The 25518-nt window shown below is 39.5% G+C and overlaps 1 protein-coding gene across 4 annotated transcripts in view; it reads left to right on the top strand.

Moving 5' to 3' along the window:
- LOC149816632 (uncharacterized) overlaps nucleotides 1-25518 on the top strand; it is a 165381-nt gene that overhangs the window by 62445 nt on the left and 77418 nt on the right. For 2 of the 4 annotated variants that reach the window (XM_089987355.1, XM_089987354.1), the window contains 4 exons: nucleotides 8112-8267; nucleotides 8354-8510; nucleotides 9450-9589; nucleotides 9689-9724. In XM_089987355.1, coding sequence (XP_089843481.1) covers nucleotides 8112-8267; nucleotides 8354-8510; nucleotides 9450-9589; nucleotides 9689-9724 — 489 coding nt within the window. Of the gene's footprint in view, nucleotides 1-8111; nucleotides 8268-8353; nucleotides 8511-9446; nucleotides 9590-9688; nucleotides 9725-25518 lie in introns of all 4 variants that reach the window. The other 2 variants (XM_089987352.1, XM_089987353.1) reach the window with 1 other exon arrangement.

The following is a 25518-nucleotide window of genomic DNA, read 5'->3' as shown; positions in this document are numbered from 1 at the left end:
ATTGTCCTAAGTTAAAAAGGACATATGAGAAGAAGGTTGCCTTGGTTGGCCCTCCATGAGAGTCAAAATGTTAGAACTACAAAAATTCATCTATTTGAAACATGTCCTTGACTCAATTAGTGGAGGCTCTTCAACCTCTACTCAAAGGAGAGTCGTTATCAACTGAAGTCGTCGTTTCATCCTTTTCTAGTCCTAGTAAATCTCTTTGGCTTCTTGACTCAGGTGCCTCATTTCATATGACAACAAATGGTGATATTTTATCTGAATGTCATAACTCAAGTGGGTCAAATGTGTTTACTGATGATGAAACATCTATTGAGATGAAAGGAATAAGAAATTTCGAAAATATTTCAAAGTTAAAAAAAATATATATTCAAAAGATTAGACATATTTCTAAATTTAATTTAAATCTTTTGTGATTTTCTCGAATATCTGACCATAGATATAATGTTTTCTTCTCCTCTAATGGTTGTTGGGTGCAAGATTGTCAGTTAGAAAAGCTGATTGGGGAAGGCCATAGATAAGGAGGCTTGTACTATATAGATTTTTTGGAAATTTTCAAAAATACTTTTTATTGTAATTTTCAGAAATTAGATTTGAATTTGTAGCATAAAAGGCTTGGTCATCCTAACATATCTAAAATTCAGTATTTTTCAAGTTTAGAAAAAAAAATTAATTTTGAAAACTTTACTTGTGAAGATTGTATTCTTGGCAAAATAAAGATATTACCATTTCAAGAAAGAACTTTTGTTTCTTCTAGACCGCTTGAGTTAATACATTCAGATGTTTGGGGCCCAATGCCTGTGATATCTAAAGGTGGATTTGTTTACTATGTAATTTTTGTTGATGATTGTTCTAGACATACTGGATCTATTTTCTTAAACATAAATTTGAATTTTTCTTATATTTTCAAATATTTTACAATTTAGTTAAAATATATATTTAAAAATGATATTTCTATCTTTTGCACCGATTCAGGAAGAGAGTTTTTATCAAAAGAATTTAAAGGTTACCTAAACATGAATGACTTCACACATCAAAAATCTTGTTCTTACACTCCACGACAAAATAGTTTGGCCTAAAGGAAGTATAGGCATATTATAGAAACAACAAAAACCATATAGCAAATCAAGTACCAAAAGATTTTTGGGCTGAAGCTATCTCATCCACATAATGCTATTCTCTTTTTTGCAAAATGTGTCACCAATTAAAAAACTTTTCAAATTAATCCCTGATTATTCAAGATTGAGAGTTTTTTGGTGTAAATGTTTTGTCTTTACTAACAAAAATGATAAACTCTCTCATTGTGATATTCTTTGTGTATTTATGGGTTATGCAAATAACCAAAAAGGCTATAGGTGTTTTGATTTTAGAAAACTATATGTTTCAACAAATGTGTCCTTAGAAAACGAAAAGTTCATTGTCTTTAAAAAATCTATGAAAATAACTCAAGTATTCCTTTTTGTTGGATTTAATTCCAAAATATGATGATTGTAATTTTGATCTTAATGAAGGTCATGAGCTTAGAAATGATGTGGTGAGTAAAGAACAATCTCATGATGATGAGATTGGAGAAGAGCAATTGTAACGCCTCAAAATCCAGGACTTGAAACTTTTGATGAAAAGTTTGAAAGTTTTGTAATCCTTCGTTTATCAGAGTTTTTAAATAGTAATTAAGTGGAAAGTGATGTTTGAAATAGACCTTGGCCGCATTACAACGTAAAAAACCCTTTTTGAAATCCGTATAAATATTGAAAACCAATGGATTCAGAATGCAGTTTTAATAATTGAAAATTTATACAACTGATTTGCAACTCATTATATTTACTAAAACCAAAAAAGGATTTAGTAATACAGTTTTAATCATTCAAGGTTTAGTCAAAAGCGACTTTGAAAGATATTCTTATACCAATTTTTTACCTAAATGTCTTCATGAGCACAACATCAGGGAAAGAGCATCATCGTGCCATCGCCTATTGCAGTAACCTGTTCGTCACCTGCCCATGAAATGGGTCAGTTTTGCGAAAAACTAGTAGGGGTGCAAAAGACAAGAAGGAACAAAGACGGAAAATAAGCAAGATAATTACTAAACTAAACAAGAGAAACTAAACTAGCAGAGCTAGCCATACATGCTGTCGAGTATCGCAAGCAAGATCCAATTAAAACAAGTAGCTAAACACAAGAGCAGTGAAGAACAATGTGCTAAGACAAGCAGAATAAGCAATCCAATTGATTCTCAAGGTGGAGTAACTAACTCAACCACGTAGTCAAATAAAACAACTGAATAAGACAAGCATTCATTGATGGGCTCACACTGCATGCAAGTACCAATAAATTCTTCATTCTACTGGCAAGAAACTAAAAAGTTGCCGAGTGTAGTAATTGTTAAGCCATCCAAAGTGTACAACTAACTGAAGTGTGAGTAAGTTATTTTAGTTTTGATTATTAGTTGGCCATGTGGGTATGCACAAAGCACGAAACGTAGAAACAACTGTGATCGATTCGAGGGTTTATTATGCTATGTATTTTATGATACCCCGAATGATTGACTGAGTTTGCTCCTAAGGGGATGGTCAGTGACCAAGAAAGTAAATCCCCAAAGGTCACTTGTTCCACTTGTTTCAAAGGATGCATCCAACTTCTGATGAAGTGTTGAACTAACTTTTGTAGCCCCTTTCCCCTAACTCCGATGACTGAGGAAGCCGAGTCTTTTGCCCATAACTGTCATTAATGGTCTCTCCATCGGAGTTTTGTATCATCCGTACTCTCTCTTAACGAACCTTGTCGAACGAGCACGACGGGGGTTTCTTAACCGCCGTCTCGTTCTACATGTTCTGGTCTATTAGACCCATACGAGCATCTTACCTGTGAAGGCGCATAATAACTATTATGTGAACTTTAATCAATTATGCTCATTGCACGCCATGAGGTTTATCAACCTCTCGCGCTACTCATCGTAGTACCACACACCGTCACTGCCAAAGGACACGACTACGATGATAGCTAAGGGCTATTCAAAAGCACCCCAAAACAAGTCCAATCATGTAAGCATTCTTCAGAAAATCCAAAGTCCCCGTAGGACATGTTTTCTTAAGATTAGAGCATCACTACCCAATTTCGCATATCCTCGAAATGAGCGAACCTTGGTATGCATGTACTTGCACCTTGCGAGTTTTATCTTGTAAGCAATCATAAGAGGCAGAATCCTCACATCAAAGCCCAAAAGTAGCCAACGCAAGGATGTAATAACAATATACAACGAAAGCAAGAAGTAAAACAGTAATTAAAGACATGTGCGCAAATATAAGCAAGACCAAAAACAAAGCCTGGGCGCATAAAATGTGACGGCAATAGAAAAGTAAAGTGCAGAAAAACAAAACATGAAAGGAAAGGCCTAGGCGCATAAAACACGGGGCAACAGAAAGGAATGTGCCGAAATAAAAGCGGAAAGTAAATAGCCATGGCGCATAAAGCGCGGGGCAACAGAAAGGAAAGTACCAAAATAAAAGAGGAACGTAAATAGCTATGGCGCATAAAGCGGGGCAACAGAAAAAAAAAGTACCAAAATAAAAGCGGGAAGTAAATAGCCATGACGCATAAAGCGCGGGGCAACAGAAAGGAAAGTACCAAAATAAAACGAAAAGTAAATAGCCATGATGCATAAAGTGCGGGGCAACAAAAAGGAAATTACAAAAAAAGTAAAGACAGAAATTAAAAGCCTGGGCATATAAAGCACGACGACAACAGGAAAGAAAAGTGCAGGAAAAGTAAAGAGGACAAGAATCGCGAAATCGCGTCCTTGAGTTAAAAGACATACATATATACGTATACACATATAATTGTCTCTTTTCCTTCTATTTTTAATTATCTTTTCTTATTTTAGCATTCGTCCATTCATTGTCCTTTCACGCAACATTCCCCTACCTTGAGGGGTTGCGAGATCTCGTATGCTTGCGAGCGTAAGTTCGCACATGCTCGGGCCACGGGGCGCGAGCGTGCTCCGCCGTGCAACCTGCAAGCGTAAAAAGGTTAGTATGCAAAAATAAAAACAAGAAGCGGACCCGATAAGTCCTGCAGTAGTACTGGACCTTGATGCGAGAGTAGGCAGGGAGCTTAGCTCCCTGCAAAAGAACAACAAAGGCAGGGAGCCCTAGGTTCCCTGCCTGCTGGAACAGCAAAGGCCCCCCTATTAGGGCCTTGCTGACTACAACCGGCAAGCAGAGGCAGGGAGCCTTGCTCCCTGCATGCTCGAACAACAAAGAGGGTTAGGAGGCTCGGCCCCATGCCAGCCCTGCGGAAGGTGCAGAGGCAGGGGTTCCGTCTCAGCCTGCAAGAAAAACAGAGACAGGGGTCGAGCCCTTGTCTGCCAGGCAAAGCAGAAAGAAAAGGGAGAGGGACCCAGCCCTCCCTTGCAACAGGGGGAAACAGGGAGGGCTCGGCCCTTTCCTCGCAAGAACAGGGCGACAAGGAGGGGCCCAGTCCCTCTAATGCACCCTCAGGACGAAAAGAAAAAGACAGGCAAGGGGCTCCGCCCCTCCCCTGCCTGACAAGAAGAGACAGTGGCAGGGGGCGAAGCCCCCTGCCAGCCGGAGAAAACAAAGGTAGGGGCTCTGCCCCCTGTCGAAAAGAAAACAGCTGCAGGGGGCAGAGCCCCCCTGCCGGCCGAGTGAAAAGAAAGGCAGGGGGTTCTGCCCCCTGTCGCCCTGACGAAAAGAGAGACAGTGGGTAGAGTCGCCCTGCCGACAAGAGACAACGGCAGGAGCTCTGCCCCCTGCCAGCTAGATGACGACTAGAAGAATAAGGGAGAGAGATTACCTGAGGAGGAGGTCAATGGTGATAGCTCTGACATCACTGAAAAACGTAGAAGAGAGAGATGGCAATGGGGTCAAGCAACGATAGCAGAGAAGAGGGAGAAGGTGGTGGTGGAGCTCGAAGGTGGCCGACGGCGTCTCGGAGGATGGGAGACGACGGGAGGTAGTGAGGAGAGAGAAAAGGGCGAGGGCTTTTGCCCTTCGCCAGACAGCCTACGCCTTTTAAAGACGCAGACCCTCGATCCTTCGAGAAGCCGGGTCCGGGTCGGGCTCGAATCCGGGTCCGACACGAAGGACCAACATCGGCACATGTTCGACGTTTTTTTTTTAAAGGGTTTTACATCAATCATGTAAGGACCAAAATTGTATACAATATTCTAGGATTCTAAACATCCATGTGCACTTGAAAGATATTTGATATTGAAATCTCGAAAATACAAACTAGCAGGTCATCTAGAGTCTCAAAACCCCCTAAAAATTGTGTCTTATGACTCTTTTTCACCTAAGTTTCAATCCTACATTGCATTAATACATTCATATATAGAACCCTCGACCTATGCTCAAATAAGTGAACACTCTGAATGGGGTAGAAACCATGAGAGTAGAGCTAGAAGTTTTAAAAAGAGCCAATACTTGGACTATTCAAGACATTCCTCAAGGAAAGAAACTTATAAGGTGAAAACCAAGAGTGATGGAACTCTTGAAAAATACAAAGTCAAATTAGTTGCCAAGGAATACTCACAAGAATATGGCATAGATTTTGAAGAAACCTTTGCTCCAGTTTCTAGGATGACTATAGTTAGAACCTTAGTAGCCCTAGCCCCTGTTAAAAGATGACCTATATATCAGATGAACGTTAATAATGCATTTCTTAATGGGAACTTGGTTGAAGAAGTTTATATGGAAGCACCACTTGGTATAACTATTCATGAAAGAAAAACTCTTCGTTTGGATAAAGCTCTTTATGATCTTAAACAAGCACAAAAAACTTGGTATAAAGGGTTTAGTCAAGTTATGTTTGATATTGAATTTCAATCTTGTTTCACTGATATAACATTGTTTGTTAAAATTTCTGATTGAAGTATTATTTTTCTTCTTCTCTACGTGAATGACATGATCATCACTGGATGAGACAAACAGAGAGTTGAAAACATTAAGAAACTCCTTAAGAAACATTTTGAAATGACTGATTTGAGTTTTTTTAAATATTTTTTTGGAATTGAAGTTGCTTATTCTCCTATAGGCTATTTATTGACTCAGTCTAAATTTGCTCTATATATTGTTTTCGAGTTTGAAATTTCAGATGATAAGAAGGTTGACATTCCTGAGGTTGTCAATGCTAAGATGAGAATTGATGATGGAAAATCACTTGAAAATATGACTTCGCACAAACAACTTATCGAAGCACTTTCTTATGTTTCAATTACGAGGCCTGATATAGCGCATGCAGTTCACACAACCAGTCAATTTTAGCATGCTTTCATTTTTGTTCACATGGGAGTTGTCTTGCGTATTATTAGATATATTAAGACTTTTATTTATCGAGGTATTTTCTTATCTACTTTTTTCATATTAGATTTAATTGCTTATACTGATGCTGACTGGGGAGGTAACCTCAATAACAAACACTCAACCACGGGTTTTTGTGGTTTTTTAGGTAAATTATTGATTTCATGGCAGTGTAAGAAATAGTAGAAGGTTTATCTCTTCGACTGAAGCTGAATACTGAGTCATGGTTACAACCACTATGGAGGTGGTTTAGCTCATAAGATTGTTGGCTAATATGGGAGTTCATATAAAAAGGAGCCTCACGAATGTCTTATGACAACAAAAGTTTTATCTATATTGCCAGCAACTGAACCTTTCATAAGCGTACCAAATATATTGAGATGGACTGTCACCATGTAAGAGAAGAGTATCTACATGACACTATCGATTTGCCATATGTTACCTCAGAATATCAGTTGGCAGATTTCTTCACCAAACCTCTCGTTGCTCTTAGATTTCACTTTCTCTTAGGCAAACTTTCAACTGTCCAGTCGTAAGTTTGAAGGGGGGGCGTTAGTGTATATATATAGTTATTATTGTAACTATAATTTCTTTTCTTTTTCTTTTTAGTTCTTTTTGAACTAGTCAACTTTAGAGACATTGGAACTGGTCCAATGGCTCTATTGTGGTTCCCATGTTGTATATAAATAGGGGTGAACCCCTCTCTCATTGTAATGCTTTTTTCATATTTTGAACATCAATAAAATATTATTTTTATATTTTGTGAGCCTTTTTGTGTGCCCTTTTGTGGGTTATGAGAGTGAACTCTTTTGTGGCTCTTTTGTGTGTCCACTTTGGTGATTTGGTGGACTTTGTTAGAGACTCTCATTTTCTTTCATTAATTGAGTGATATGCCCAAGATCCCTCGGGGAAAAAATAGAGACGTCTTCTACGTTACCTGTAATAGACATAATTTCATAGTCATTCGGTCGGAGTGCTACATGAAGAACATAAGCCACATGATGATATGGGGAGACCTAGGGTCAATGAAATAACTATGGTTTGATACATAATCGAAATTCCATCCCATTTGGTAGACAAACAAACCGGTTCAATAATAAATATTCCCCTTTTTATCAATCTTAAATAGGGTGCCAATGGGTCGGGTTTGACCCGGCCCTGACCCGTACCAAACCCTATAGGGTCAGGATTTTGTGATAAGGAACTAGGTCCAATTAGAATCTGGGTTGGACCCAAAGGGTCCAATTAGTATATGGAGCTGGCTATGGTTTGTAAAATTTCATACCAGACCCAGGTTTAAGATCTGCAATTTTTCAATTTAAAAAAGATAAAGATTATTATTTTACTGGGTATGGTATGTGTCTGGTTCATGCAATCCTTATAGGTCCTTGTTATTTTTTTTCTTATGGTCGGTTTGATTGGATCCAAATCCGGACCTGGTACCAGCACCTCAAAGTCAGATCCGGGTTCGAACCCACCTGGATCCAAACCAGGTCCGACCCGTTGACACCCTTAGTCATAAACTTTTAAAAAGAATTCTCAAAATTGTGACCAATTCCTCGTCAAATAATATTTTGGCCTTAATCACTATTCCATTATTAACTTGAATCAAGTGAAAGAGGTGATGAGAAAGTGAAATTTACTACAAAATATTTGTGAGTATACAGAATTCTCTCATCAAGACTGATAGCCTGCTACAGATTAATTAGTTCGTCAAAGTTGAGCATGTAGCCTGGCGTGTTGAAACTCTTAATCATGTTGATCTAAATCAGGCAATTGATGCATGTGTAGGTTGATATATGGGAAGAAAGAAAAGTTTTTGGATCTCGTACGCGGAGCCTTAAAGAAGACATGCTGGGTTCTGAGCCACCTCCACCTTTGGAGGGCAGCCGAAGGAGTTCAAGATCTGTACGAATTGTAAGGAGAGATCCACATTCTATCAAAGCTGTAAGTTCATGAACTGTTCTTGTGCCCTTTTTATGTTTCAGTTCACATGTATATGACACTCCTGCAATTCATAATGATAAATGCAGAAATTATCTGTAGGAGGCATGCCTGAAAAGATAGTATCTGCATTTCAATCTGTGCATAGTGAACACTCTTATGAAGACATGGCTTTGAACAAGTGTAAGGTTGCCATCAGACACGTTGCAAAAATGGAGAAAGATATTGAAATTGCCTTTCCTCTCGGTATGCTCATTTTTTTGGATCTTAGAAGATGCTAATATGCTGTTCATACTGAAAAAATATTAATTTACATTCCGGCCTTTCTTTTTTTAAGTTTAAAACTCACTTCCGTCTGAAATATTATTTCTTGAATTTAGTATTCATAATATGATAATAATGAAGACTTGTTTTGATGGTGTGACGGACTGTAGCTTCTCATACTGAAGGCCTTTAAGCTAAATAGAAAATCCCCAAAAAATAAAAAATATCAATGTTGTAGATGGTCATAGTATCTTGCATCAACTTTTTCTGTCCTTATATGCTCTTTCTTTTTCCTCTTTATGGTCATTTTTTTTCTTGTATCCTGGTGGTATGCTTCTCCTCTTCGGGTTCGTTATTTTTATTGACTATAAACAATAAATAATGAATGTCCATAAATATTTGTCAACCATGAACAAAAAGGTTATTCTTATTAGGATGAGAAACTGTAATAAACAAGAAAAATCTGGATGTAGTTGCACTGGAGAAAGATGAGATTAGTCAAGGAAGTGAGTGATGGTTTTCATGAGGACATTTTATTGAAGAATTTTTTTATGGATCGGCTACAGAAGATGTGTTGATCCTTTGTGTTCATTGCAGTATATAAGAATCCATTGACTTAACTTACATGTTTGAGTTTGATATTAATCTAAGAGAAGACTAAATGGCCTTAAAAAAGAAAAGATTATGCCCAAGAAAACCCTGATTTGTATCCATGCATTCAATTACTTGTTTCCTTGGTTTATGTTGCTTGTATGTCATGACTCATGAGGAAGGGAGCTGAACTTATTCTTTTTCCTTTGAAGCTTGGTGCTAGTTGGATGGTTGCACGTGTAAAGAACTGAGTCATTATTGTACCTGCTTGTTAGAACTGTTAGGTTAATTTGTGGTCATTCTTTTTGTTTTGTGAACATTATTAAGCAGGAGAGCAGCAGAAGTCTTCTTTGGCGAATGAGCTGCAAGAGCAGGAAGTTGTTCTGAAACAATGTATTGATCAACTTCAAACAGTAAAAGCCACAAGAGAAGCCCTGGTGTCTCAATTAAGAGCAGCACTACAGGAGCAGGTCTGCACAAATTAAAATGGAGCTACTTTGTTTGAATTCATTTGAGTTGAAGATATTCCTAACATTGTCTGTTTTCCTTATTGAATCATGTTTTTTTAGGAATCCAAGCAGGAGCATGTTCACACTCAGCTGCAGGTGCATACTACTCCCCCAACCCACCTTCTCTCTCTCTCTATATATATATATATATTGTAATAACCTCAATTTTTGACAACTAATTATTTAAGTTTATTGGAAAATAACGGGTGTTTTCCTAAATTTGGGCCTCGGATCCATTACCGGATCCATAAAAGAATGCGTAAATAACCCACAATGGGGTATTAAAACTATACTTATAATATTTAAATAAATAATTAATAGTATTTATTAGAAGAAAAAAATAAATAAACTTTAGTATATAGGGTCGGACCCATAGTTGGATCCACGGATCCAACTGAGGATCCGTCACTCGTAGGCGAAACCGGGTCCATTATTAAAATGGACCCAGCGTTGCGGGTCACGGGCTCGGACCCGGACCCGATTTCACTTATTAAGGGGGGGGGGGGGGGGGGGGGCGTAAAACAGAATCGTGCTTAGGGCACGATTCTTGTTTTCAAGAATCTGAAACAGAAGGGGGAGGGGGGGTTACGCAGGGCGTAACCAACCCTGCAACTCGCGAAAAGGGTTCGGTGGGCCGATAAAAGGAGGAGTGGAGAGGGGTTTTTCCCTCTTCACTCAGTGGATCTCTCTCCCCCTTCTCTCCCTGTCTGTGTGCGCGCGCCGGAGGAAAGGAGGTCGCCGGCGAGCTGCGGCAACCAGCAGCCATCATCGACTGCAACGAGTACCTCCTGTCATGGCAGCAGCAAGGAACGTCGGCCGCGTCCCTGCCTTCGCGTCACCAGCCTTCGATCGTCGGAAAGCCAACGAGAAATCTACAATAAGGTACGATGCTTCTCTAGAATCTAGGCGAGGGATCGAATGTGGGTTCGATCTCGTGAAATCCTTTGAGATGAGGGTCCATGGGAACCCTGTTTGCGTAATGCAGGGATTACCTGTGTTCTTTGTAATTGTTTTTCTGTGTTTTTATAGTTTTTCAAAAGGAATCGGTTTCCTCTTTGCTGAGACACAGTTTTGGTTTAAATAGATTTCAAATTTCAAATTGGGCATCGTATTCGTGGGATTTTGTTCTTGGGTTTGGAATCGTGGTCTTGGTTTAGGTCCACATTCATTTACTGAAAGGGGGATTCGGCTGCTATGATCAAAATACAACAAAATTTGATTTGGGGGTTTTCGATCTTGGAACCGATAACCCGAATCTAGGTTGTTTTAAATTCTGTTTAGGTATACCACTTAGGGCATGGGGTTTCTTCATCGTGAATATGCATAGGATGAGAAAACGAAAGGCGAAACCTGAAGCTGGAGGTTCGTGAATGATTTTTTTTATAACCCTAGTTGGTAGTGGGTTGACAGAATATAACTTAAATGGTTAAATTTCTGTTAGCTGAATCTTTTAAGTCTATTTCTTGTAAAATGTTCATATTAGGGTTTGCAGATACCCACTATGTAAATCTTTAAATCCTTGGGTCGTTGATATCCATTAATAGAGTTGTTGCTACTCGTTATTTTAGTGTTTTCTTTTCTATCTGACAATAAAGTGAATCTTTATGTTATAGCATTCGTTAATAGACTTGGGTTCCTTTTTATCAAAATAGCTACCGCGGTACTATCATTGGCAGATATTCAGTCAGAACTTAGACATTTGAGTGCCCTGTTATCTATTCATACCTGTGTTGTTATTGATCGACACTAAGTCTGGATACTTATGTGTTAACTACTCGTATCAAACTTGATTTCTAATCAAGTTTGTATTTGTATGCTCTCTTGTTATATTAATCAGCCAGATAAATGGGTGCTAAATATTCATCTGAACCTGATATTAGATATGCTGTGTGTGTTAAATCCACAGGGGCTGATTCTATGTTAAATCTTGGTTTAGATATGCTGTGTGTGTTAAATCCATAGGGGCTGATTTTATTTTAATCTCGGTTTAGGTATGCTGTGTTCTATGGACATGATTGAATTTTATCAATCTATGTTCTGAAAGTAAGTCTTGATACTGTTATTCACCTGAAATAGGGTTATCTGAACTTGAGTGCTTGTATTCTTGAAACCGAATACTTAAGGACTGTTTGGAATCTGAAGTTGCTGTTGATAATAGGGATGGAGATTTAAAATAGACAACAGATTGCAAACCTCCATCCCTGATCTGCCCCATTTGCATCCCTAGTTGGATTTGGGCTATGAACCCGACATGGCTGACCCGAGTCTGTTGTATGCATTCTTTTTGTAAAAACATATATATTAGATGGGTTAAATTCAGGTTTGCTATTAGTTGAACCATGTACCATCAATGCCTTTGATATCCATCCAAAGTGTTGTTGTGTATGTTTTGATAATGAACTATTAGTGCCTATGTTGATTTGATATTTTCCCAGTTCAAGTGTTTCTATGTGATACATTAGGCTTTGATTAATGAACTGTTAGTATTGTTACTCGTAAGGAAACTATTTTCCATCTTCAGCGGGCAGATTTCAATTGAAACTGCATCTATGTAAAAATAGATAACAGGCTATCCTATCTTGAATTAAGACAAATGGAATTGTGTTTCAGTGCCAAATAGAAATTAAACTCTTGTTATAGGATTGAAGGGAAGGGTTGGTTTTCAATATGTTACTTATGTTTGCCATGGAGGTGTATGATCTCACTTGACTGTTATGAATCAGATTTAATGGAAATATGTTCCAAATTTTTATAAATACTGTGTATGATATAAGTCTTGATATGAATAAAGAGAAATCTTGGAACATATGCACACCTATATATAGGTGTCAAGAACAGGTTGGAATGTTATTTCTAAGAAGGTTATGTAACTATTATTGTTATGATTATGGTACTCATGAATGTGAGTATAGAATGAGATGGGGGTGTACAACCACCTGTGAGTGTAGAGAGAGAGAGAGAGAGAGAGAGAGAGAGAGAGAGAGAGAGAGAGAGAGAGAGAGAGAGAGAGACGGCTGCACAATAGAACTCGTTAATTAAGATTAGGGCTTTTCTCTATATTAAATAGAGAGAGGCAAAACAGAAAAATTACATCTAAGTCCTTATGAAAATAATATTTCAGAAAACCTCTAACTTAGGAGAACTTAACCTAAAAACCACCTATTCTCAACACTCCCCCTCAAGCTGGAGCATAGATATCTATCATGCTCAGCTTGTCACAACATCTGGAGAAATTTGGCCTAGCAAGAGGCTTTGTAAACATATCTGCAACTTGGTCTTCAGACTTTAGGTATTTTGTAGTGATATGACCAGCTTGAATCATATCTCTTATATAGTGGCAATCAACCTCAATGTGCTTTGTTCTCTCATGAAAGACAAGATTATTTGCTATATATGTTGCCGCTTTGTTGTCGCACATCATGGTCATTAGAGAGGAAACCTTCACCTGGAGATCATTAAGAACAGTGCGAACCCATATCAATTCAGCTGCTGTTTGGGCCATAGCCCGATATTCTGATTCTGCACTCGACCTGGAAACCACATTTTGTTTCTTACTTCTCCATGAAATCAAGTTGTCTCCCAAAAACACACAGAATCCTGTGGTAGACTTTCTATCTACTACAGATCCAGCATAGTCGGCATCAGAATAGGCTACTATCTCCAGAGTTCCACCTTTCCTGAACAGTAACCCCTTTCCAGGAGAGGATTTTAGATATCTGAGAATCATTATGGCTGCATTCCAGTGTACCTCAGTTGGTTTGTCCATGAACTGGCTAACTTTGCTTACTGCTAAAGCAATATCTGGTCTGGTCCCAGTTACATATAATAACTTCCCTACTAGGGAGCGATAGCTTTTGCTATCAACAGGTTTTGACCCTTCTTCAAACAACTGAACTTTATGGTCCATGGGAATATTTGCTGGTTTAGCTCCCAACATGCCCGTTTCCTTTAATAAGTCAAGAACATATTTCCGTTGAGACAAAACCATCCCTTCACGGCTTCTAGCAACTTCTATACCCAGAAAATACCTGAGTGAACCAAGGTCTTTTGTAACAAAGTGTTTTTGAAGATGAGCCTTTGTGGCTTCAATAGCTTTCACATCATCTCCTGTAAGAATGATGTCATCCACATATACCACCATAACAACTATGCCAGAGCTAGTTTTCTTTATAAAAAGTGTATGATCTGATGCCGATCTATTAAAGCCAAAGCTTGACATCACTTCAAACAACTTTTGAAACCATGCACGAGGACTTTGTTTTAAGCCATAAATCGCCTTTCTCAATCTGCACACCTTCTGACACTCTCCCTCAACCTCAAAACCTGGAGGTTGTTGCATGTAACGGTCTCAGATAGATCCCCATAAAGAAATGCATTTTTCACATCTAATTGACACAAGCTCCAACCATGCTGAACAACTACTGAGAGAACAAGACGGATGGTACCCATCCGTGCCACAGGAGAAAAAGTTTCAAAGAAGTCAATTCCATATGTCTGAGTATACTCTTTCGCGACTAATCTGGCCTTGTACCTGTCAATAGAACCATCAGATTTGTACTTTATTGTATATACCCATTTACATCCAACAATGTCAGCATCTGCTGGGGAATCAACTAGATCCCAGGTATGCTGAGAGACCAAAGCTGTCATTTCTTCTTGCATAGCCAGCTTCCAGCGATTATCAAGTGCTGCTTGGTGATAGTTCAGAGGAATGGTTTCAGCAGACAAGGCTGAAATAAAAGACTTCATTTGATGTCCAATTCTGGCATGGGAGACATAATGAGATATGGGATATAAGGTGCATTATCTTGTCCCCTTTCGTAGAGCAATAGGCCTGCTATCATCATCCTGAAGATCACTATTGTCAGTAGAACATACCTCAGGAGAAGAAGAAGATGAAGGCTCTTGCGGAAGTGGAGCTCTACGCACATATACCAATGGAGGATTATTAAATCTAGAAGAGGATAAAGTTTGGTTCGGTAAGGAGGGCACAAATTCCAAAGGAAAAGGAGGGATAGGTAATGGAAAAGACTCAGCTGGATCAACCTGCAGCGGGGAACCGAAACTAGAGTAATATGGAGAGGATTCCAAGAAAGATACATCCGCACTGACATACTCTCGGCGAGAAATAGGATCATAACATCGATAGCCCTTTTGATTTTTTGGATAACCGATAAATATGCATTTTGTAGCTTGAGCGGCTAATTTATCACGGTCAGGGCCAACTTTGTGTACAAAACAAACACATCCAAATATTTTTGGTGAAAAAGAAAAAAGTGGGGCATCAGGTTTTAGGATATGTAATGGAATTTGATCACCCACAGAAGACGAAGGCATGCGGTTGATCAGATAGCAAGCAGTGGTAATCGCATCACCCCAGTATAAGGCAGGAACATTTGATTGAATCATAATGGTCCTGACAACATCAAGGAGGTGCCAATGTTTTCGCTCAGCCACCCCATTTTGTTGAGATGAATAGGCACAAGAAGTTTGGGGTTGGATGCCATGATCTTGGTAAAATTGTAACAGACCTTTTGATTTAAACTCGAGAGCATTATCAGTGCGAACAATCTTGACAATAGATTCAAACTGAGTTTTTATTTCAAGAATTAGGGATTTGATAAGACTTGGAACTTCAGATCGTTCTTTTATTAAAAATACCCATGATAACTTAGAGAAATCATCAACAATAACAAGATAATAACGACACTGAGTCCTAGTAGGAATCTTACTAGGACCCCATACATCTGTATGAAGAAGTTCAAAAACTTTATTACTAGACTGACTCTGACTCGAAGGGAACGAGCTTCGATGATGCTTGCCCAACTGACATGCTTCACACTGAAATGATGTGGTGGAAGGAATCTGAGGAAAGACCGACCGAAGCTTTGACAATGAAGGATGACCAAGACGACGATGCCACTGAACATGACTGAATGAATGTTCCACTGCAGCATGAACAGAACCCATTGGATGATGTAGGTAGTAAAGTCCATTTTCTTCATAGCCTCCACCAATCTTCTTCCCCGTCAGCAAATCCTGAAAATGACAACCCATTGGATCAAATATTACTCTATAGTTTTGTTCTTTTATAAGGCAACTAACAGAAAGTAAACTTTGAGGAAAGTTTGGAGCATGAAGAGCATTTTTCAATTGTAATGAGGAGGATATAAAAATATTTTCCTGACCAACAATCGGGGAGGAGCTCCCATCGGCTAATGAGACTCCAAGTTGAGCCTTAATGACCTTTAGATCTGAAAAAACACGTGAATTTCCACACAAATGTCTGGATGCGCCAGAGTCAATAACCCACTTACTATCATTTGGATGGAGATGATTTCCGGTTGAATAGGCAACCCCAGCTATAGGAGTGGGGGAACTCAAAGGTCGAAGAGCAATCAACTCATCATATTCCGCACGACTAAGGGTGATACTACTTTCATTTGCAGTGATATTCTCTTGTGCATTTGTTGCCTCAATAGTAGTAACATTTGCTTTAGGGGTATATGACTTTGATGAAGAAGAGATTGTCTGACCATGCTTATCCCAACAACGATCTTCTAAATGTCCAGATTTTCCACAGAATGTACATTGAAGCTTTCCTCTGCCTCCCATACCACGTCCACGTCCTCGTCCTCTGATATTCTGAATATTTCCACGCCCATAACTAGATGGGACAACAAGAGCAGATTGTAAGCAGAGAGATCGCAAGTCTACTCAGACGATTGTAAGCATCAGCAAGAGTGGGAACATCTGAACCAGTCAACATTTGAACTTTTGCAACAGAGAAATCTGAAGAAAGACCTGTAAGAAAACGAGCAACCATGGTTTGTTCTTGATGATCCTTTTGCTTCGAGCAACAAAGAGGCATGTGAGCATTAAGTCTTTCAAACGCAGCTTTGACAGACGCATAGTACTGGGCCAAGGTCTGATCTCCCTGTTGCAAGTTATATATTTCATGTTCAACTTGCAGGATACGACTCACATTCGTTTCTTGTGAGTATGTATCACGACGATTGTCCCACATTAGCTTGGCTGTATTATAGTAGATCAATCCATCGGCAATATGGGGTTCAACACTATTCATGATCCATGACATAACTATGTCATTATCTTCATCCCAAGTGATATATTTTCCCAATTTCTCAGTAGGTTCGCCTTCCAACAAAATATTTTTCGACGATGTCCAGATACCGACATCATAAAAGTTCTGGACCACCTGGCATAGTTGGTTTCATTCAACCTTACAGAAGAGCCATATGAGAAGGGGTTGGCAAAAGCCTTATACTCCCCAATATGTTCCAGTTTGGAATCACATTTCGAAGTTTCAGCCATACTGAAAAAAAATAGAATACCTGACTTGAACAGCAAGTGTTCAAGAGGAATTTTTCAACTCAGCAGGAAACCACACCTGCTGTTTCCACAACAAACAGCAGCCCACACACGAAATAAAATTCAGCCCAGCAGGAAATCACGCCTGCTATTTTCCACGAAACAGTAACTTAAGCTACCATGTTTCCTTAAAAAAAAACTCGACACAGCAGGGAGTCACAAAAAAAAAACCACATTCTGAAATAAACCAACCCACTAAAAACAACTAAATTTCAGTTGCTGTTGATACCACAGAAATCACGAACGTTGCTGGCCCAAACACATCACGATAAATGATAGACTGCAGTTGCAAACCAAAATATTCACTACACCCGCTGTTCTCCAACATATAAGGCACGACATCCAGTAAGTATCACAAGTAATCAGCACAAAAAAAAAAGTTGCATTCACGGCAGAATTCTGATAACACGCAATCAGCATAGGCGAGAACTCAGCAATCACGGCAACACAGAAAAAAAATTTCCGCCGCTTCCAAACAGCAAGAACACACCTCGACAAGAACTCAGCAATCACGGCAACACAGAAAAAAATTTCTGTAACAGCAGGAACACACCTCGACAAGAACTCAGCAATCACGGCAACACAGAAAAAAATTTCTGTTACTCCCAAACATCAGGAATACCCCTCGACAACTCACGAACAAAAAAAAATCACGTCATAGTAGAAACAAGTCTCGGCAACACTAGGTCGCAGTAGATCTTCTCCTTAGATCTGACGACAGATCTGGGTAACATCAAAGATCTGTGATCAGATCTTCCCCAGTCAACCACCACCGAACCTGATTTTATGAAGTCGTAGGGTTGTTGCTCCTCGTTGATGAAAATCAGTCCCTGTTGATCACGCTCCCACGATCGAGGGCTTTGATACCATGTAGAATGAGATGGGGGTGTACAACCACCTGTGAGTGTAGAGAGAGAGAGAGAGAGAGAGAGAGAGAGAGAGAGAGAGAGAGAGAGAGAGAGAGATGGCTGCACAATAGAACTCGTTAATTAAGATTAGGGTTTCTCTCTATATTAAATAGAGAGAGGCAAAACAGAAAAATTACATCTAAGTCCTTATGAAAATAATATTTTAGAAAACCTCTAATATAGGAGAACTTAACCTAAAAACCACCTATTCTCAACAGTGAGCATGATCCAGTTATTGATAATTCTTTTTGGGTAAGAATACTTGAATTGTGCACTCGCACACTTAAAGAAACCATGGATTGGTTAATACCCATATGTGATGTAGGTAACACACACATATTGAAAATGCATATGAATGAGTTATGACGTGCATATGTTTGGGTGTATGATTGCATAAGTGCACATGCTTTTGGCACTATAGGCCTAGTGTTACGAATGAAACACTAATTTGGTTTTAATTATGTGGTGCATTAATGGCCTAAATGGACATCATCGGCCTGGAGAGCCGTGGGTTTGGTTTTCTTTCACATATGTTTTTAACTGCATCACTTGAACCACATAAGATGGTTTGGCACATTACTACACTGTTCTAATGGTTTATAGGGGCTGGAGTCCCGAATGGGTCCCCGCAAGGGAGGATGCGGGTTTTTCACTTTACTTTTGCAAATGGTGTTACAAACTTAAAGAATTAACTTAAATAAAGATATAATAAGAACAGTGTAATATACATTCTGGGATATCTCATCTGGAGTATGAGAATCTTAAAGATCCGGTCTTGGGGAGACTGTGAGAATACAAAAACTCCGTGTGGTGAAAATTTGTCTCCTGAACCCGATATTGAGGTTCTTTCTCTTGGCCACGGTTTTAGGGAGACTCCGCCACTTTACTCGGGAGTGGTGTGTTGGTCACAGCTGTGAGTTTGTTTGGTACCAAGGAAGTGACACTTGTGGGCGTGGGGTGTCCCTTGTGTCATCGACATTAGATGTGGAGGTCTAATGTTCCTAAGGTGATTCAGTCGAGCGTTAAGTTGGAACCCAGTAATAAAATACAAATTGTGTGTTAAGCTACCTTGATAACCTACTTGACCTCGGGGATTGTACCCGTTTGGTGTGTCCGCGGGCAACGGTAATTAAAAAGAGGAACTTAAAGCTGCGTGCATTTAATAGGGCATGCATATGGAAAGATGAAACTTAAATGGAAGATAACAGAAGAAATCATTCATTGCACATAATTATGCATTTTTCATGTTATGCATTAAATCATGCATGTTTGAATCATTCTCTATATCATGACATGATTTGGTGGTAGTATATGATTTACTTATTGAAATCATGCTGCAAAGTTTGGTTATTTAGTTCTTGATATATGGTACTACTTTACTGTTCTTGACTGGTGAGAATATGTAATTGTTGGTAGGTATGAATATTTGAATACTGCAAATTTTATATCTGTACTCACTCAAATCTTTGCATAAAATATTATCCATGTTTTTTGTCTCACCTGGTTTCTTTAGAAGTAGCTGTGCTCAGAATTTCGGTTCTGACACCCTACTTTATTGTTTTTTCACAGGACATGGTGAACAGTGAGGTTGGACTGGCTATTGGGTATGGATGAGAGTCATACTTGCGCTTGTCAGTTTCAGCAGGGGACATTGTGACTCTATTTTTTGCTTCTTTTAGTTCTTTTTACTTTTTGTAGTTGATTACTTCACTTTTGAGTTGTGTGTGAGACTCTTATTGGTTCATTAATAAAAGAGTTTTAGTTGGTTCTTATGGATGATGATTGCAACTTCGTTTGTGGTGGTTGGGCTATCCAATGGAAAGTGGAACTGTGAGGACCCCAGATCTCTGGGAGGTTTCCGCATTGAAAAAAAAAAAATTCCGCATTTTAAAGGGTATGGGATTGGGGTCGTTACAGGTTTGGTATCAGAGCCCACCACAAAGACTTGCAATTTTGTCGTCTTTTGAGTATTAAATTTTTGTTTTTGGTATATGAGACCTGTCCTGAAGCGTCGACAAGTGTGACTCGTCCTCCAGAGCAGTCTACTTCACTGGTATAGCTATTTAATACTTTTAGTTAAAGTATGTGAATTCTATGTGATTGATTGCAATTATAGTTTAATATTCTTTGGTGTGATTACATGAACGATTATTGTTCATGATTAACCCTAAGGGGGTAGGATAAGTAAGAGTCTAATTTGTAGAGAGGATGTGCGTTGTAGATGTCGCATTATACCCGCAGAGGTGCTTCGTCATCTACTGCTGCTCTCGCGAACTGGCAGGAACAAAGAGACTTTATGGTGGAGGCCATTCACACCTTGACCGAGACTATGACGGCTCATGCAACTCAGACAGCACAGGCGATGCAAGTGGCTCAGGCTATACAGGTGGCACAGGCTGCGCAAGCGGCCTAGGCAGCCGCACAAGCAGCAGCTCTTGACCCTCCTGTCGATACTGTTCCAAACGCGGGTGGCGTTTCCTTCGAAAGGTTCCTGAAGTTGGATCCACCACTTTTTCAAGAAAGGCAGACCCAGAGGCAGCGAAGAACTGGGTTGAGGAGATTGAGCGGGCGTTCGACGTCCTATCTGTCCCTGAAGACAGAAAAACACCTTTTGGCACGTACCGTCTGAAGGGCGATGCCAAGAAGTGGTGAGACACCCTGCGAAGGGTGAAGTTCGCCGATTGGGACGAGATCCACTGGGAGACGTTCAGGGAAGAGTTTCTGGACGCATACTTTCCCGCGTACGCCGAGGAACAAATGCAACAAGAGTTCCTTGATTTGACTCAGGGAACCATGAGTCTGGTAGATTACACTACCAAGTTTCGTAATCTCGAGAGGTACTGCCGGATCTTCTTCAAGAATGAGACAGGGAGGGCGGCAAAGTATGTTCATGGACTAAAAGATGGGTTACGGACTCGCGTTCTGTCTTGTCGGACTCCTACTTTGGCCGGTGCGTTTGAGTCAGCTACTGTTCTGACCAAGGACTGGGAGAGGTCTAGGAATGTGTCACAAAAGGGAGGCACAATTGGTGGAGATGCTTTAGGCGGAAAGAGGAAGGACCCACCTACAGGCGGAAAGACTCAGGGTGGCAAGAAGCGGCGGACCTATAATGGGCAACAACAAGGAAAGACCCCGCCAACATGTCGTAAGTGCGGCAAGAACCATCCACTAGGTTTTTGCCCGTTGTTCAAGGGAAATTGTTATCAGTGCCAACAGCCAGGGCACATTGTTACTTTTTGTTCGAACAAGCCAGCGGCTCAGGAAGGACAACAACCACTGCAGCAGCCGCGACAGATACCTCAGCCGCAACAAGGTCAGCGGAGGACTAACAGGAGGGTTTAAGGTATCTCTTAGTTGTCAATCATTTGGCTTCAGTGACATTTTGATACAACTAACATTTAGTACGTTTTAATTTCGCAGACGAAATTCTTTTAAGGGGGTAGGGATGTAATAACCTCAATTTTTGACAACTAATTATTTAAGTTTATTAGAAAATAACGGGTGTTTTTCTAAATTTGGGACTCGGATCCATTACCGGATCCATAAAAGAATGCGTAAATAACCCACAATGGGGTATTAAAACTATACTTATAATATTTAAATAAATAATTAATAGTATTTATTAGAAGAAAAAAATAAATAAACTTTAGTATATAGGGTCGGACCCACAGTTGGATCCACGGATCCAACTGAGGATCCGTCACTCGTAGGCGAAACCGGGTCCATTATTAAAATGGACCCAGCGTCGCGGGTCACGGGCTCGGACCCGGACCCGATTTCACTTATTAAGCGGGGGCGTAAAACAGAATCGTGCTTAGGGCAGGATTCTTGTTTTCAAGAATCTGAAACAGAAGTGGGAGGGGGGGGGGGGGGGTTACGCAGGGCGTAACCAACCCTGCAATTCGCGAAAAGGGTTCGGTGGGCCGATAAAAGGAGGAGTGGAGAGGGGTTTTTCCCTCTTCACTCAGTGGATCTCTCTCCCCCCGTCTCTCTCTGTCTGTGTGCACGCGCCGGAGGAAAGGAGGTCGCCGGCGACCTGCGGCAACCAACAACCATCATCGACTGCAGCGAGTACCTCATGTCACAGCAGCAACAAGGAACGTCAGCCACGGCCCTGCCTTCGCGTCCCCAGCCTTCGATCGCCGGAAAGCCAACGAGAAGTCTTCAATAAGGTACGGTGCTTCTCTAGAATCTAGGCGAGGGATCGAATGTGGGTTCGATCTCGTGAAATCCTTTAAGATGAGGGTCCATGGGAACCCTGTTTGCGTAATGCAGGGATTACCTGTGTTCTTTGTAATTGTTTTTCTGTGTTTTTATAGTTTTTCAAAAGGAATCAGTTTCCTCTTTGCTGAGACACAATTTTGGTTTAAATAGATTTCAAATTTCAAATTGGGCATCATATTCGTGGGATTTCGTTCTTGGGTTTGGAATCGTGGTCTTGGTTTAGGTCCACATTCATTTACTGAAAGGGGGATTAGGCTGCTATGATCAAAATACAACAAAATTTGATTTGGGGGTTTTCGATCTTGGAACCGATAACCTGAATCTAGGTTGTTTTAAATTCTGTTTGGGTATACCACTTAGGGCATGGGGTTTCTTCATCGTGAATATGCATAGGATGAGAAAACGAAAGGCGAAATCTGAAGCTGGAGGTTCGTGAATGATTTTTTTTATAACCCTAGTTGGTAGTGGGTTGACAGAATATAACTTAAATGGTGAAATTTCTGTTAGCTGAATCTTTTATGTCTATTTCTTGTAAAATGTTCATATTAGGGTTTGCGGAACCCCCCACTATGTAAATCTTTAAATCCTTGGGTCGTTGATATCCATTAATAGAGTTGTTGCTACTCATTATTTTAGTTTTTTCTTTTCTATCTGACAATAAAGTGAATCTTTATGTTATAGCATTCGTTAATAGACTTGGGTTCCTTTTTATCAAAATAGCTACCCCGGTACTATCATTGGAAGATATTCAGTCAGAACTTAGACGTTTGAGTGCCCTGTTATCTATTCATACCTGTGTTGTTATTGATCGACACTAAGTCTGGACACTTATATGTTAACTACTCGTATCAAACTTGATTTCTAATTAAGTTTGTATTTGCATGCTCTCTTGTTATATTAATCAGCCAGATAAATGGGTGCTAAATATTCATCTGAACCTGATATTAGATATGCTGTGTGTGTTAAATCCACATGGGCTGATTCTATGTTAAATCTTGGTTTAGATATGCTGTGTGTGTTAAATCCATAGGGGCTGATTTTATTTTAATCTCGGTTTAGGTATGCTGTGTTCTATGGACATGATTGAATTTTATCAATCTATGTTCTGAAAGTAAGTCTTGATACTGTTATTCACCTGAAATAGGGTTATCTGAACTTGAGTGCTTGTATTCTTGAAACCGAATACTTAAGGACTGTTTGGAATCTGAAGTTGCTGTTGATAATGGGGATGGAGATTTAAAATAGACAACAGATTGCAAACCTCCATCCCTGATCTGCCCATTTGCATCCCTAGTTGGATTTGGGCTATGAACCCGACATGGCTGACCCGAGTGTGCTGTATGCATTCTTTTTGTAAAAACATATATATTAGATGGGTTAAGTTCAGGTTTGCTATTAGTTGAACCATGTACCATCAATGCCTTTGATATCCATCCAAGGTGTTGTTGTGTATGTTTTGATAATGAACTATTAGTGCCTATGTTGATTTGATATTTTCCCAGTTCAAGTGTTTCTATGTGATACATTAGGATTTGATTAATGAACTGTTAGTATTGTTACTCGTAAGGAAACTGTTTTCCATCTTCAGCGGGCAGATTTCAATTGAAACTGCATCACATAGAAATTGTGTTTCAGTGCCAAATAGAAATTAAACTCTTGTTATAGGATTGAAGGGAAGGGTTGGTTTTCAATATGTTACTTATGTTTGCCATGGAGGTGTATGATCTCACTTGACTGTTATGAATCAGATTTAATGGAAATATGTTCCAATTTTTTATAAATACTGTGTATGATATAAGTCTTGATATGAATAAAGAGAAATCTTGGAACATATGCATACATATATATAGGTGTCAAGAACAGGTTGAAATGTTATTTCTAAGAAGGTTATGTAACTGTTATTGTTATGACTATGGTACTCATGAATGTGAGCATGATCCAGTTATTGATAATTCTTCTTGTGTAAGAATACTTGAATTGTGCACTCGCACACTTAAAGAAACCATGGATTGGTTAATAACCATATGTGATGTAGGTAACACACACATATTGAAAATACATATGAATGAGTTATGTCGTGCATATGTTTGGGTGTATGATTGCATAAGTGCACATGCTTTTGACACTATGGGCCTAGTGTTACGAATGAAACACTAATTTGGTTTAAATTATGTGGTGCATTGATGGCCTAAATGGACATCATCGGCCTGGAGAGCTGTGGGTTTGGTTTTCTTTCACATATGTTTTTAACTGCATCACTTGAACCACATAAGATGGTTTGGTACATTACTACACTGTTCTCGTGGTTTATACGGGCTGGAGTCCCGAATGGGTCCCCGCAAGGGAGGATGCGGGTTTTTAACTTTACTTTTGCATATGGTGTTGCAAACTTAAAAAATTAACTTAAATAAAGATATAATAAGAACAGTGTAATATACATTCTCGGATATCTCATCTGGAGTATGAGAATCTTAGAGATCCGGTCTTGGGGAGACTGTGAGAATACAAAAACTCCGTGTGGTGAAAATTTGTCTCCTGAACCCGATATTGAGGTTCTTTCTCTTGGCCACGGTTTTAGGGAGACTCCGCCACTTTACTCGGGAGTGGTGTGTTGGTCACAGCTGTGAGTTTGTTTGGTACCAAGGAAGTGACACTTGTGGGCGTGGGGTGTCCCTTGTGTCATCGACATTAGATGTGGAGGTCTAATGTTCCTAAGGTGATTCAGTCGAGCGTTAAGTTGGAACCCAGTAATAAAATACAAATTGTGTGTTAAGCTACCTTGATAACCTACTTGACCTCGGGGATTGTACCCGTTTGGTGTGTCCGCGGGCAACGGTAATTAAAAAGAGGAACTTAAAGCTGCGTGCATTTAATAGGGCATGCATATGGAAAGATGGAACTTAAATAGAAGATAACAGAAGAAATCATGCATTGCACATAATTATGCATTTTTCATGTTATGCATTAGATCATGCATGTTTGAATCATTATTGATATCATGACATGATCTGGTGGTAGTATATGATTTACTTATTGAAATCATGCTGTAAGGTTTGGTTATTTAGTTCTTGATATATGGTACTGCTTTACTGTTCTTGATTGGTGAGCATATGTAATTGTTGGTAGGTATGAATATTTGAATACTGCAAATTTTATATCTGTACTCACTCAAATCTTTGCATGAAATATTATCCATGTTCTTTGTCTCACCTGGTTTCTTTAAAAGTAGCTGTGCTCAGAATTTCGGTTCTGACACCAAACTTTGTTGGTTTTTCACAGGACATGGTGAACAGTGAGGCTGAACTGGCTACTGGGTATGGATGAGAGTCATACTTGCGCTTGTCAGTTTCAGCAGGGGATAAAGTG

Source organism: Nuphar pumila, chromosome 14 (genome assembly GCF_984573655.1).
Source record: "Nuphar pumila chromosome 14, dmNupPumi1.hap1.1, whole genome shotgun sequence".
NCBI lineage: Eukaryota > Viridiplantae > Streptophyta > Magnoliopsida > Nymphaeales > Nymphaeaceae > Nuphar > Nuphar pumila.
Note: the sequence above shows the minus strand (reverse complement) of the source record. Positions and strands in the feature narration are given on the sequence as shown.